The 15,976-nt window shown below is 37.9% G+C and overlaps 1 protein-coding gene across 1 annotated transcript; it reads right to left on the bottom strand.

Moving 5' to 3' along the window:
* Positions 1–1,793: 1,793 nt before the first annotated feature.
* On the bottom strand, positions 1,794–14,676 carry LOC131721972 (zinc finger protein 792-like). The gene is made up of 3 exons (XM_059015416.1): positions 14,082–14,676; positions 4,277–4,597; positions 1,794–3,381 (listed from the first exon to the last, which is right to left on the bottom strand). Exons 1-3 carry the CDS (start codon positions 14,350–14,352, stop codon positions 2,618–2,620), a joined length of 1,356 nt encoding a protein of 451 aa, XP_058871399.1. The 5' UTR covers positions 14,353–14,676; the 3' UTR covers positions 1,794–2,617.
* Positions 14,677–15,976: the final 1,300 nt, after the last annotated feature.

Genomic DNA, 15,976 nt, shown 5'->3' with positions numbered 1-15,976 from the left:
GACCTACACTTTTAAGGGTTATAATGGTCTGTCTGTTTTCCTTTGTTAATAACCCTTTTCTCACCATTGTAAGAGCAATATACTACTTCCTGCAGTACAACACTGCCCAAATAATGCTTGAGGGTGTAGTAACACAGTCTGTTCCAACACTGCTTTTATACAGACAGAGGGTTTGTAGTAATCAACGAAAGTTGGGACACCTGTACACCAGAGAGAGAGAGAGAGAGAGAGAGAGAGAAAAAGAAAAAGAAAAATCTGAAACTTCTAAAACTTACAAACTCTCCAAAAAATGACAGTAGGTGAAACTTAGGGATGAATGTCAGATTATTTGGTAGGTTCGATTTGTTTTCTTAATGCAAAACACCAGCGTTGGGACAGACGCACAGACACTGCAATAGGATTTCAAATACGTGTCCGCTGTTATGAAGTATGTCGGGTTGCGTGTACCGTTTTTTTTTTTTTTAAATGAAGACGGTCAGTAAAGCAATGGGGTCAGCGCGGTTTTATAAATTCTTCATCCCGGTGGCTGTGTTTGCTGTTCTACTCTACCTGACAAGCCTCAGATTGCGTGAGTACGAACCTTTATTATTATTATTATTATTATTATTTAACGCGTTAACACACAAATTGGCTAAATTCTTAAGTTCTCAAAAGCTGTTCATTATTAGGAAGCTCTGTGGTCCAGTGGTTTAAAAAAAGGAATTGTAACCAGGAGGTCCCCGGTTCAAATCCCGGCTGACTCACTGTGTGTGTGTGTGTGTGTGTGTGTGTGTGTGACCCTGAGCAAGTCACGTCACCTCCATGTGCTCCGTCTTTCGGGTGAGATGTTGTTGTACGTGTTGTAGGTAGTTCACACTCCCAGATTTCTGTAAGTCGTCTTGGATAAAGGCGTCAGGTAAATAATAATAATATATCAAGTTGTCATTAGCACGTTTTTTTTTTTCTATCCAGAAACGCAGAATTTGTGTTAGCAGATTTGGTATCCTTGACTTTATTAGGCTGTAAATCTGGTGCAGAGGTTGTGCAGGCTCTCCAGATGAATGCTGCTGGCATTGCTTTGTAACAGCATTGTGTGGCTCTGCTTTCAGCCTCTTCCACAGATAGTGGTGAAGCGCACAGCACTTATACAAATCTGTTAAAGAGAATGTAGTTCTCGGATTTTAAAATAGCATCAGAACTACATTTCCCAGTGCCTAGTGCTCCTAATGAAGCCAGCAATGACAACCATCTGGATCAATTGCGATGAACTTGTGGATTCAGTACAGAGCTGCATACTAAGCTGTGGAGCAGCTAATCATAATCTACTTCAAACAAAAGATGGAGGCATTGTTGCTAAAAGTCCCATTTCCAAGTATTGAAAATGCCTGCTCTGTCTTCCATTCCTGATTCTGCAGTTTATAAATCCTCCATCCCTGATTCTAACTTCCATGCAGGCGTGTGAGATTGCTGTTTAAAATCTCACAACCTTGCAATCTAAAACACTACAAATAATAACGACTTCAAACTACAGATCATAAAATATCTAACGAGAGTGCATTTCCAAAAATCATAAATAATAAAAAGTTATAACAAACTTGTAACAGCGAGAAACATTTTACAGGAAAGCGTAGAACTGAAATGGGCTTCAAAGCAACATCAAGTTAAACATGTAAAAACTATTTGTATAAACCACAGAGCTATAGAATACTTAATGACAAAATATATGCCTGATTGCACATGGATCGCTTGTATGAGCAGACAGCAGTTTAAAAGGCTGCTCCAGTCATGGTATATATAAGAAATGTAGAAACAAGGACATCTACGGTATTTATTACTGGATGTTTAAAATGAAATCCTTGATTGACAAGACACTGAACATCATTTAAAACAACATTTAATACAGGCAGCAAAGCATTTTTAATATAGATTTTATTTGGTTTAGTAGTCTCGTTGTCAATCAACAAATTGATATAAAAACACAGAACCTGCGTTTGTTAATAGAGTACCCGAGAGAGAGGGCAGTATTAAACACATCCTGAGCAGAAATCATCTCGTTAAGAAGCAATGGTATGCAGCCCATTACGTTCCTAAAAGCTCTCTGGTGCCCCCTGCTGGAAACAGTACTGCTTTACACTTCAAGCTGCCCGCATGATAACTGCAGTACACTGTTCTGTGTCTTGAGGTACTGCAGATTCACCGTGGTATCGAGGAAGCTTCCACAGAACCCACTGCAAGAGGCTGAGCAACGCATGAGAAAGGAAAGAGAAACGTGCATTCATAATAACAATCTATTTAATATATTACTAATGTGAGGTAACACAATCCGAATGCTCAACAAGACGATGAATACAAGACGTACTCATTCATATTTGTGGTCTGTGAGCTTTTGATCTGAACAGATTGTGATTAGGGGGGACCCTGTTTATCTAGCAAGTTTATTGTTTTGTTTTCAGTAAATATTTCTGTATTTAGTCAAATGTCCTCCTGTTGTTTAAATGTCCCCAAGCATCTGCAATTCTGAGAATGTTCGATTCCTGTAAGAGCCAGCAATTAAGTACAGGGATAGGATTACACACCTGTGTGAATTTTATGGTGTCTTTTAAGGTTTCCAAACAGGCTGAATCTCTTCCCACAAACATCATAGTTTTGAGGTTTCTCTCGTGTGAATTTGATGGTGTCTTTTAAGGTCTCCAGACTGGCTGAATCTCTTCCCACAAACATCACAGTGATAAGGTTTCTCTCCTGTGTGAATTTGATGGTGTCTTTTAAGGACTCCAGACTGGCTGAATCTCTTCCCACAAACAGCACAGTGATAAGGTTTCTCTCCTGTGTGAATTTTATGGTGTCTTTTAAGGTCTCCTAACTGGCTGAATCTCTTCCCACACTCAGTGCAGTGATGAGGTTTCTCTCCTGTGTGAATGCGCTGGTGTGAATGAAGATTTCCTAAGTGTGTGAAACTCTTCTCACTGGTCTGTATGTGGGAAGGTTTCTCTCCTGTGTGAATGCGCTGGTGTCTTTTAAGCAGCGATATATGATTGAAACTCTTCCCACAATCAGCCCAGGAACACGTAGTCCCTCCTGTGGGATTGCTCTTGTGAGTTTCAGGAACGTCTAATTGACAGGAACTCTTCCCACCTTTAATAGAATGAGGCAAGGTCTTCAAGTTCCCCTGCTTTTCTGAATTGTTAAAACATGCAGAATCTGGCGTCTCTGTACTCTCCACAGTAAGTGGGTGTCTGTCTTGTAAAGAAGGGATTGTAACTGAGTGAGTTCTCAATGTCTTCACATACTCTTCTTGGGGTGTCGTTTCTCTGTGTTTCTTGCACTGTGGTTTGCCTCTAGAAGAGTTTTTGCACTGGGGTGATGGAGTGGAGTCGTGTTCTCCTTCATCTACTTTAGAAGCTAAAGAAAGAAAGAGAAGAGAGACAAAGGTTATTGTACAGCATTCTTCCACATGCACTGTTCTGCAGGGCTTCATGTCATAAACATGACAATAACACAGCAATGCTTACTGTGAGACGCACAAGAGTGAAATGTGCTGCTGAGAGCAAACATTACAGTCCCTGGGATAGTTGTAGTGAGATGAGCTTTTAAACATGATATTGTATTTGAATAAACTAAGAAATAAAGTAAGACTGATGGGTCATACAATACGGGTTCACTCTCATTGTGGCGATGCTGCTGCATACTCTCCACAGAAATGCTCTACTGAAATGTTTCTTCTGGGGACGCTAAGCAACCTGACTGGATGTGACATCACCCAGTGATGGGACATGTGATCCCTGCAGCTCTGTAAAGCTGTGGGAGCAGGACAACTGCAAACAGTCTACCAGAAATGGGGAAAGGCACAGATCTAACACAGGGGTGTCCAAAGCTGGCCCTTCCACTCCTGCTCTTTGTTCCAACCCTGTTCTGAGTTGTTTAAATGAACCAATTAAAGCTCCATCCAGGCACAGGAGCAGCACTTTATAGAAGTGAACCTGTTCAATGAGGAGTGGAATAGACTCCAGGAGCGTGATTGGACAGCGCTGATCTCACAGCATTCTAAAGAGGCGTGGCAGTGGCTGCACATCTAGCGTGATTGGACAGCGCTGATCTCACAGCATTCTAAAGAGGCGTGGCAGTGGCTGCACAGCTAGCAGGTGCCTCAGGAGCAAGCACAGTGATGTCCTTGTTGACATAGTGGTTGGGCATCTCCCCCTGGTTAAAATATGAATCTCAAGCACACTGCTGGTGTTCAGTACCAGGTTCTGCAGGATGAATAGGCAGCTCAATGCTGCTTGTTTTGTAGGATTACCTCCAAATCCCAGTTCACATTCAGATAGAGAATCATCACACAGGTTGGATCCCATCTTGTTGTTCTCCTCAAGTGTACAGACATTATTTTCAGTAGGAAGTTCCTCTGCGATGGAGACACATTCCTGTTCTATGAATTCCTCTTTAATAGGAACACATTCCTGTTCAGGGACGTCTTCATCTTTAACACATGGCAGCTCTGTAACCTGTATTAGACTTGCACACCACTCCTGTTCAAAGGACTCCTCTTGTGTGTAAACTGCTTCTATCTTTGGTCCTTCCTGTGCTTCAGATTCAGGGATAGCGTGGCTCTCTATGGGATCTGTGGGAAACAAAATTGTATAAAATTACAACTCTTACTTACTAGCTAGGCTCCTCTACAAAGCCAGCCCCTTGTCAGAATGACTGAATAGATTCAATTCTTTGAGCCTGTCTGCATACGACATGCCTTTTAAACCCAGGATAATTCTGGTTGCTCTTCTTTGCACTCTTTCTAGAGCAGCAATATCCTTTTTGTAACGAGGTGACCAGAACTGAACAGAATATTCTAGATGTGGTCTTGCTAATGCATTGTAAAGTTTTAACATTACTTCCCTTGATTTAAATTCAACACTTTTCACAATATATCAGAGCATCTTGTTGGTCTTTTTTATAGCTTCCCCACATTGTCTAGATGAAGACATTTCCGAGTCAACATAATGCCAGCGGGTCAAAGAGGAGCTATCTCTCTTATTTTATTGATTTATTTTTAATAGTGTTACTTTACCCTGTTTTTAACTCCCAAATTAAAACACATTGTCCCTCGCAGCAGGAAACCGCACAACAGCTGAGGACAACAGAGGCAAGTCTCAGCAAAGTGTCTGAGGAATGTCTTTCTGTGAACTCATACTGTATTGTGATCATGGTTTGGATGGAAACTGTCAACACAGAATACAAGATTCAATGTGTCAAATACAATGAGCAGACAAGGGGCTGCAGCAGGAGAGCTGCTTATTCTCAAAGCAGCTTCATGGAAACAAGTGATTTACACAATTCTGACTCTTCAAAGTGCAGCAGTATGTTTTTTTGTACAAACTCCACCTGTGTAATAATCATTAGTAACAATATTGGAAGCTTACTTGTGCAACGTCATGTGAACTGTATATATACAGCCAATCACATCCCTTCTAGTATTACAATACATTTGTACTGGTGTGGCTCTCCCTATTGCATGCATCCTCTGCTCTTAAATAGTATCCTGTATTAGTAAATGTCTGGATTTTAAACAATATGAGAGATCGTTTCCTAATTCTGTTATACTCTGTATTAGTAAGTGTCTGGATTTTAAACAATATGAGCGATCGTTTCCTAATTCTGTTATACTCTGTATTAGTAAGTGTCTGGATTTTAAACAATATGAGAGATCGTTTCCTAATTCTGTTATACCCTGTATTAGTAAGTGTCTGGATTTTAAACAATATGAGAGATCGTTTCCTAATTCTGTTATACTCTGTATTAGTAAGTGTCTGGATTTTAAACAATATGAGAGATCGTTTCCTAATTCTGTTATACCCTGTATTAGTAAGTGTCTGGATTTGAAACAATATGAGCAATCGTTTCCTAATTCTGTTTACCATCAGCTGAACAATGTACTTTATTTATTTATTTTATGATTAGAATTTTCTAACAAACAAACTGCAGCTTCACGCTGTTTTGAGCAAATGATCGATTTTAATAAAAGAAAACACACTGTTATAGTACAACATATACTGCACCGCTATCCATTCTTAATACACACTGTTATAGTATAATATATACTGCACCACTATCCATTCTTAATAATACACACTGTTATAGTACAACATATACTGCACCGCTATCCATTCTTAATAATACACACTGTTATAGTATAATATATACTGCACCACTATCCATTCTTAATAATACACACTGTTATAGTATAATATATACTGCACCACTATCCATTCTTAATACACACTGTTATAGTATAATATATACTGCACCACTATCCATTCTTAATAATACACACTGTTATAGTATAATATATACTGCACCACTATCCATTCTTAATACACACTGTTATAGTATAATATATACTGCACCACTATCCATTCTTAATAATACACACTGTTATAGTATAATATATACTGAACCACTATCCATTCTTAATAATACACACTGTTATAGTATAATATATACTGCACCACTATCCATTCTTAATAATACACACTGTTATAGTATAATATATACTGCACCGCTATCCATTCTTAATAATACACACTGTTATAGTATAATATATACTGCACCACTATCCATTCTTAATACACACTGTTATAGTATAATATATACTGCACCACTATCCATTCTTAATAATACACACTGTTATAGTATAATATATACTGCACCACTATCCATTCTTAATACACACTGTTATAGTATAATATATACTGCACCACTATCCATTCTTAATACACACTGTTATAGTATAATATATACTGCACCACTATCCATTCTTAATAATCCACACTGTTATAGTATAATATATACTGCACCACTATCCATTCTTAATAATCCACACTGTTATAGTATAATATATACTGCACCACTATCCATTCTTAATAATACACACTGTTATAGTATAATATATACTGCACCACTATCCATTCTTAATACACACTGTTATAGTATAATATATACTGCACCACTATCCATTCTTAATACACACTGTTATAGTATAATATATACTGCACCACTATCCATTCTTAATAATCCACACTGTTATAGTATAATATATACTGCACCACTATCCATTCTTAATAATCCACACTGTTATAGTATAATATATACTGCACCACTATCCATTCTTAATAATACACACTGTTATAGTATAATATATACTGCACCACTATCCATTCTTAATACACACTGTTATAGTATAATATATACTGCACCACTATCCATTCTTAATAATACACACTGTTATAGTATAATATATACTGCACCACTATCCATTCTTAATAATCCACACTGTTATAGTATAATATATACTGCACCACTATCCATTCTTAATAATACACACTGTTATAGTATAATATATACTGCACCACTATCCATTCTTAATAATACACACTGTTATAGTATAATATATACTGCACCACTATCCATTCTTAATACACACTGTTATAGTATAATATATACTGCACCACTATCCATTCTTAATAATACACACTGTTATAGTATAATATATACTGCACCACTATCCATTCCTTAATAATACACACTGTTATAGTATAATATATACTGCACCACTATCCATTCTTAATAATACACACTGTTATAGTATAATATATACTGCACCACTATCCATTCTTAATAATACACACTGTTATAGTATAATATATACTGCACCACTATCCATTCTTAATAATACACACTGTTATAGTATAATATATACTGCACCACTATCCATTCTTAATAATACACACTGTTATAGTATAATATATACTGCACCACTATCCATTCTTAATACACACAGACATAGTATAATATATACTGCACCACTATCCATTCTTAATAATACACACTGTTATAGTATAATATATACTGCACCACTATCCATTCTTAATACACACTGTTATAGTATAATATATACTGCACCACTATCCATTCTTAATAATACACACTGTTATAGTATAATATATACTGCACCACTATCCATTCTTAATACACACTGTTATAGTATAATATATACTGCACCACTATCCATTCTTAATAATACACACTGTTATAGTATAATATATACTGCACCACTATCCATTCTTAATAATACACACTGTTATAGTATAATATATACTGCACCACTATCCATTCTTAATACACACTGTTATAGTATAATATATACTGCACCACTATCCATTCTTAATAATACACACTGTTATAGTATAATATATACTGCACCACTATCCATTCTTAATAATACACACTGTTATAGTATAATATATACTGCACCACTATCCATTCTTAATAATACACACTGTTATAGTATAATATATACTGCACCACTATCCATTCTTAATACACACTGTTATAGTATAATATATACTGCACCACTATCCATTCTTAATACACACTGTTATAGTATAATATATACTGCACCACTATCCATTCTTAATAATACACACTGTTATAGTATAATATATACTGCACCACTATCCATTCTTAATAATACACACTGTTATAGTATAATATATACTGCACCACTATCCATTCTTAATAATACACACTGTTATAGTATAATATATACTGCACCACTATCCATTCTTAATAATACACACTGTTATAGTATAATATATACTGCACCACTATCCATTCTTAATACACACTGTTATAGTATAATATATACTGCACCACTATCCATTCTTAATAATACACACTGTTATAGTATAATATATACTGCACCACTATCCATTCTTAATAATACACACTGTTATAGTATAATATATACTGCACCACTATCCATTCTTAATAATACACACTGTTATAGTATAATATATACTGCACCGCTATCCATTCTTAATACACACTGTTATAGTATAATATATACTGCACCACTATCCATTCTTAATAATACACACTGTTATAGTATAATATATACTGCACCACTATCCATTCTTAATAATACACACTGTTATAGTATAATATATACTGCACCACTATCCATTCTTAATACACACTGTTATAGTATAATATATACTGCACCACTATCCATTCTTAATACACACTGTTATAGTATAATATATACTGCACCACTATCCATTCTTAATAATACACACTGTTATAGTATAATATATACTGCACCACTATCCATTCTTAATAATACACACTGTTATAGTATAATATATACTGCACCACTATCCATTCTTAATAATACACACTGTTATAGTATAATATATACTGCACCACTATCCATTCTTAATAATACACACTGTTATAGTATAATATATACTGCACCACTATCCATTCTTAATAATACACACTGTTATAGTATAATATATACTGCACCACTATCCATTCTTAATAATCCACACTGTTATAGTATAATATATACTGCACCACTATCCATTCTTAATAATACACACCGTTATAGTATAATATATACTGCACCACTATCCATTCTTAATAATACACACTGTTATAGTATAATATATACTGCACCACTATCCATTCTTAATACACACTGTTATAGTTTAATATATACTGCACCACTATCCATTCTTAATAATACACACTGTTATAGTATAATATATACTGCACCACTATCCATTCTTAATAATACACACTGTTATAGTATAATATATACTGCACCACTATCCATTCTTAATACACACTGTTATAGTATAATATATACTGCACCACTATCCATTCTTAATAATACACACTGTTATAGTATAATATATACTGCACCACTATCCATTCTTAATAATACACACTGTTATAGTATAATATATACTGCACCACTATCCATTCTTAATAATACACACTGTTATAGTATAATATATACTGCACCACTATCCATTCTTAATACACACTGTTATAGTATAATATATACTGCACCACTATCCATTCTTAATAATACACACTGTTATAGTATAATATATACTGCACCACTATCCATTCTTAATAATGCACACTGTTATAGTATAATATATACTGCACCACTATCCATTCTTAATACACACTGTTATAGTATAATATATACTGCACCACTATCCATTCTTAATAATACACACTGTTATAGTATAATATATACTGCACCACTATCCATTCTTAATAATACACACTGTTATAGTATAATATATACTGCAGCACTATCCATTCTTAATAATACACACTGTTATAGTATAATATATACTGCACCACTATCCATTCTTAATACACACTGTTATAAGTATAATATATACTGCACCACTATCCATTCTTAATAATACACACTGTTATAGTATAATATATACTGCACCACTATCCATTCTTAATACACACTGTTATAGTATAATATATACTGCACCACTATCCATTCTTAATAATACACACTGTTCTAGTATAATATATACTGCACCACTATCCATTCTTAATAATACACACTGTTATAGTATAATATATACTGCACCACTATCCATTCTTAATAATACACAGTTATAGTATAATACTGCACCACTATCCATTCTTAATAATACACACTGTTATAGTATAATATATACTGCACCACTATCCATTCTTAATAATACACACTGTTATAGTATAATATATACTGTACCACTATCCATTCTTAATAATACACACTGTTATAGTATAATATATACTGCACCACTATCTATTCTTAATACACACTGTTATAGTATAATATATACTGCACCACTATCTATTCTTAATACACACTGTTATAGTATAATATATACTGCACCACTATCCATTCTTAATAATACACACTGTTATAGTATAATATATACTGCACCACTATCCATTCTTAATACACACTGTTATAGTATAATATATACTGCACCGCTATCCATTCTTAATACACACTGTTATAGTACAATATATACTGCACCACTATCCATTCTTAATAATACACACTGTTATAGTATAATATATACTGCACCACTATCCATTCTTAATAATACACACTGTTATAGTATAATATATACTGCACCACTATCCATTCTTAATAATACACACTGTTATAGTATAATATATACAGTTACATGAAATAAAAGCGAGTCTAAAACCACGCCGACATCACCACGACAGACATCACAGCGACTGCACATAACAGCACTATGACATCACCACGACAGACATGACAGCGACTGCTCATAACAGCACTACGACATCACCGCGAGGGACATGACAGCGACTGCACATAACAGCACTACGACATCACCGCGAGGGACATGACAGCGACTGCACATAACAGCACTACGACATCACCGCGAGGGACATGACAGCGACTGCACATAACAGCACTACGACATCACCGCGAGGGACATGACAGCGACTGCACATAACAGCACTACGACATCACCGCGAGGGACATGACAGCGACTGCACATAACAGCACTACGACATCACCACGAGGGACATGACAGCGACTGCACATAACAGCACTACGACATCACCACGAGGGACATTACAGCGACTGCACATAACAGCACTACGACATCACCGCGAGGGACATGACAGCGACTGCACATAACAGCACTACGACATCACCGCGAGGGACATGACAGCGACTGCACATAACAGCACTACGACATCACCGCGAGGGACATGACAGCGACTGCACATAACAGCACTACGACATCACCACGAGGGACATCACAGCGACTGCACATAACAGCACTACGACATCACCACGAGGGACATTACAGCGACTGCTCATAACAGCACTACGACATCACCACGAGGGACATTACAGCGACTGCTCATAACAGCACTACGACATCACCACGAGGGACATTACAGCGACTGCTCATAACAGCACTACGACATCACCACGAGGGACATGACAGCGACTGCACATAACAGCACTACGACATCACCACGAGGGACATTACAGCGACTGCTCATAACAGCACTACGACATCACCACGAGGGACATGACAGCGACTGCTCATAACAGCACTACGACATCACCACGAGGGACATGACAGCGACTGCTCATAACAGCACTACGACATCACCACGAGGGACATGACAGCGACTGCTCATAACAGCACTACGACATCACCACGAGGGACATGACAGCGACTGCACATAACAGCACTACGACATCACCACGAGGGACATGACAGCGACTGCACATAACAGCACTACGACATCACCACGAGGGACATCACAGCGACTGCACATAACAGCACTACAACATCACCACGAGGGACATGACAGCGACTGCACATAACAGCACTACAACATCACCACGAGGGACATGACAGCGACTGCACATAACAGCATTATGACATCACCACGAGGGACATTACAGCGACTGCACATAACAGCACTACGACATCACCACGAGGGACATGACAGCGACTGCACATAACAGCACTATCACATCACCGCGAGGGACATTACAGCACTATGATATCACCACGAGGGACATCACAGCGACTGCACATAACAGCACTATCACATCACCGCGAGGGACATGACAGCGACTGCACATAACAGCACTATGACATCACCACGACAGACATGACAGCGACTGCACATAACAGCACTATGACATCACCACGAGGGACATTACAGCGACTGCATATAACAGCACTACGACATCACCATGAGGGACATTACAGCGACTGCACATAACAGCACTACGACATCACCACGAGGGACATTACAGCGACTGCATATAACAGCACTACGACATCACCATGAGGGACATTACAGCGACTGCATATAACAGCACTACGACATCACCACGAGGGACATGACAGCGACTGCACATAACAGCACTATGACATCACCACGAGGGACATGACAGCGACTGCACATAACAGCACTACGACATCACCACGAGGGACATTACAGCGACTGCATATAACAGCACTACGACATCACCATGAGGGACATTACAGCGACTGCACATAACAGCACTACGACATCACCTCGAGGGACATTACAGTGACTGCACATAACAGCATTATGACATCACCACGAGGGACATTACAGCGACGCAGTCAGAGCGGGCTTCACCACAGATTTTCTGATTGCAGACAACTAAAGTTTTTTTTTCACTGTTCCCATACAGCTCCATCATAACTAGACTGGTAAATACGATCAGTAAAACCTCCATGCAATAAAAGCCTGTTTCCACAAGCATTTTTTATGTAGTTGGGCTGCATATTTTTTTTCACTTCTTGCAGAATGATATTCAGCACGTGTTTTGATTTATATATATATATATATATATATATATATATATATATATATATATATATATATATATATATATTATATATATATATATATATATGATTACTCCTCCAATGGACATCTGGGATTGGGCTAGGACTATATAAAGAAGGACAGGACAGAATCCCATGATGCAGTTCGGTACTCAATTACAGGCGCCATTTGTGGAGCCCGCTCAGCACTGAATATATTGCGATGATGCTGTGGTGCAGCCCCAGGATATACCGGTATTATTTATAATAACAATACAAAATATCAGTAATATAAAGTGTCTGGCTCTTATTTATGCTTGATTATGTCAAGAAATATTTTGCCAGGGCGAGCGTGAATAAGCTAAAAGCATTGTGAGCGCGCTATTATTTCTAGTACTGCTGTTAATCAGGGTCTGTACACTGTGTCTAATAAAAGGCTCTATTAAAAGACCCTCACAACTACATCACAGAGATATTTACATTCTCAAGCTCTGCAACATGGTCTGTGACTGTCTCAGCGGGACTCTATACACGTTACCAGAAGGACACCGTGTAAGTCTCTCCAATTACAGACTGGTTAAGACTTACCAATATAGTAGTTTCTTAGTTTCTAGAATACCTATTTAAATATGAATTAGACGAGGTTAGATGCACTACGTTCTTATAATCTATAAAATAACACAATGCCTCAATTAGACTCCTTATAACCAATATTAGGACAGAGCTGTGCTATTAACAGCGCTTATAATAATCAAACACTTTAAAACGTGTCTGAAGAGAGATTCGAACCAAGATCTTTCCAGTAGAAGGCGGTTTGAGGTGTTGGATTGACCGAGCAATACCACACAATAAAACCCATCTTACCTTGAAATATGAAAGGCTGTTTAATGTCTGCATGTGCAGCGTTTATACACCCTCGCACGGCTTTCAGCTCGCTCTCTGATATTTCCAATCTCAGCTTCAGACTTTCATTCTCTCTCTTCACTGCAGACATGTCCTCTTGTAATTCAGTGAATTTGCTGCTCACAGCTTCAGTAATCGCGCACACGACGCTGTCTGCAGCCGCTTTCACTGCGAGCTCGACGGTGGAGGCGAGCTCGTCTTGAAACAACGACACGGAGACACTGATGTCCATCTTCACTGGTTTAGTTTGAGACTGGTCTAGCGGAATCCTCTTTTCATTCAGAAACACCGCCTTCGGTTTGTATTTAGTAGGATATATGTGTTTTTATCGTAGCCTTCCCATTCAAATATATGCATCACACACAGACTTTGCAAGCAGCAGCAGCACTTTCTATTCCCGGTACCAAGTCTGAGCACATTCTGCGGAAAACGTGTCCAGATTCAGATCCAGGTCACGCATCCACGGGTTTAAAAGTCTGCAGAGCCGCGCAGCTTCTCAAGAGGTCCTGCGCAGGAGCAGCCGCGGCGCAAAACAAGAGACGAGCGCTGGATGACAAAGAAGCGAGCAGGCAACCAGATCCAATCCTCACTCCATGTGCTACTGCCACCTAGTCAGGGGGTGTGAATCACCTTCGAATCATGACATTATCTTATGAATGATTTGTAATACAAATTAAAATGATTTGACTCTTTTTCCACACAGTTATTATACTTTTCAAATATTCAGATATTTATTCTAAAGGTTTAAACATGTAAAAAAAATAAAATAATGCTAAACTGATTTATGAGTTTCTCTGACATATTATAGGGGCAGCAGTGTGGAGTAGTGGTCAGGGCTCTGGACTCTTGACTGGAGGGTCGTGGGTTCAATCCCAGGTGGGGGACACTGCTGCTGTACCCTTGAGCAAGGTACTTTACCTAGATTGCTCCAGTAAAAACCCAACTGTATAAATGAGTAATTGTATGTAAAAATAATGTGATATATTGTAACACTTGTAAATTGCCCTGGATAAGAGTGTATATTAAGACATTAATAATATCGGAGTTCTTTATTCTTTCAATACATTTAGTTTATTAACCTGCTCTGTCACTCCACTGGGTAGTTATTCATATAATAAAAAGCATTTCATTCAAAGAGCTTTAGTTTTCTAACGCCTCTCAGGTTTTTCTTGTGGAATGGGACGCTTTTTAATCACAATAAGACACCTCAGAACATCTTTTCAAAGCTTTTACGCCAGTCTTTAATTAACTCCTATTTATTTTAAAGAGGTAAACCACCTGTTCATTTTACAAAACTAGAACCACACAGCTGAGTAATACACTGTATTTCAAGCCCTCTTCAGCACTCTCAGTGTGTTTAGTTTTTCATGGTGTAACATTAACATGATGTCTTGTCCTTTTTTAAATCAATAGCAGTTAATTAAAGGCTGGAGGAAGCGCTTTGATAACGCGTCCCCTCGAGTCTCACAGAGCAGCGCACTCCTTGGCGTGTCTCATTGCTGGTGACTCTTCTGCTGCTGTGGACGCGGCTCTGTTGCCTGGTTTAGTTCGCAGCGCAGTCTGAGGAAGAGTCTAAATCTGTGCCGCTGGACAGCAGGGAGGAATACTGTCCTGGATAAAGAATAGGAGACAAGAATACAGTTTAAGAGAAACGAAATAAAAGCATGGGGTAGAAATAGCAGAGGTTACTGCCTGGAAGTTTACTCGTAAAGAATGACCTTTCTGCTACCCTGTGCTGTATTTACCAAAAACAAGTTCACACGCCCTGAACCTCCAAGACTAGCGAAGAGAAAGCTATGAAACTGCGAGCATGCCTGCGCCATTGTGGATCTGTTTGTGACAACGGCGCTCAACTT

The sequence above is a fragment of the Acipenser ruthenus genome, chromosome 50 (assembly GCF_902713425.1).
Source record: "Acipenser ruthenus chromosome 50, fAciRut3.2 maternal haplotype, whole genome shotgun sequence".
Taxonomy (NCBI): Eukaryota; Metazoa; Chordata; class Actinopteri; order Acipenseriformes; family Acipenseridae; genus Acipenser; species Acipenser ruthenus.
Note: the sequence above shows the minus strand (reverse complement) of the source record. Positions and strands in the feature narration are given on the sequence as shown.

Excerpts from the sequence above, each read along its gene's own strand:
- LOC131721972 (XM_059015416.1), bottom strand. The coding sequence starts at position 14,352 with ATGGACATCAGTGTCTCCGTGTCGTTGTTTCAAGACGAGCTCGCCTCC. Across the intron at positions 4,598-14,081 it reads ACAGCCTTTCATATTTCAAG|ATCCCATAGAGAGCCACGCT; the intron begins GTAAGATGGGTT and ends TGTTTCCCACAG. Across the intron at positions 3,382-4,276 it reads ATGTGAACTGGGATTTGGAG|CTTCTAAAGTAGATGAAGGA; the intron begins GTAATCCTACAA and ends TTCTTTCTTTAG.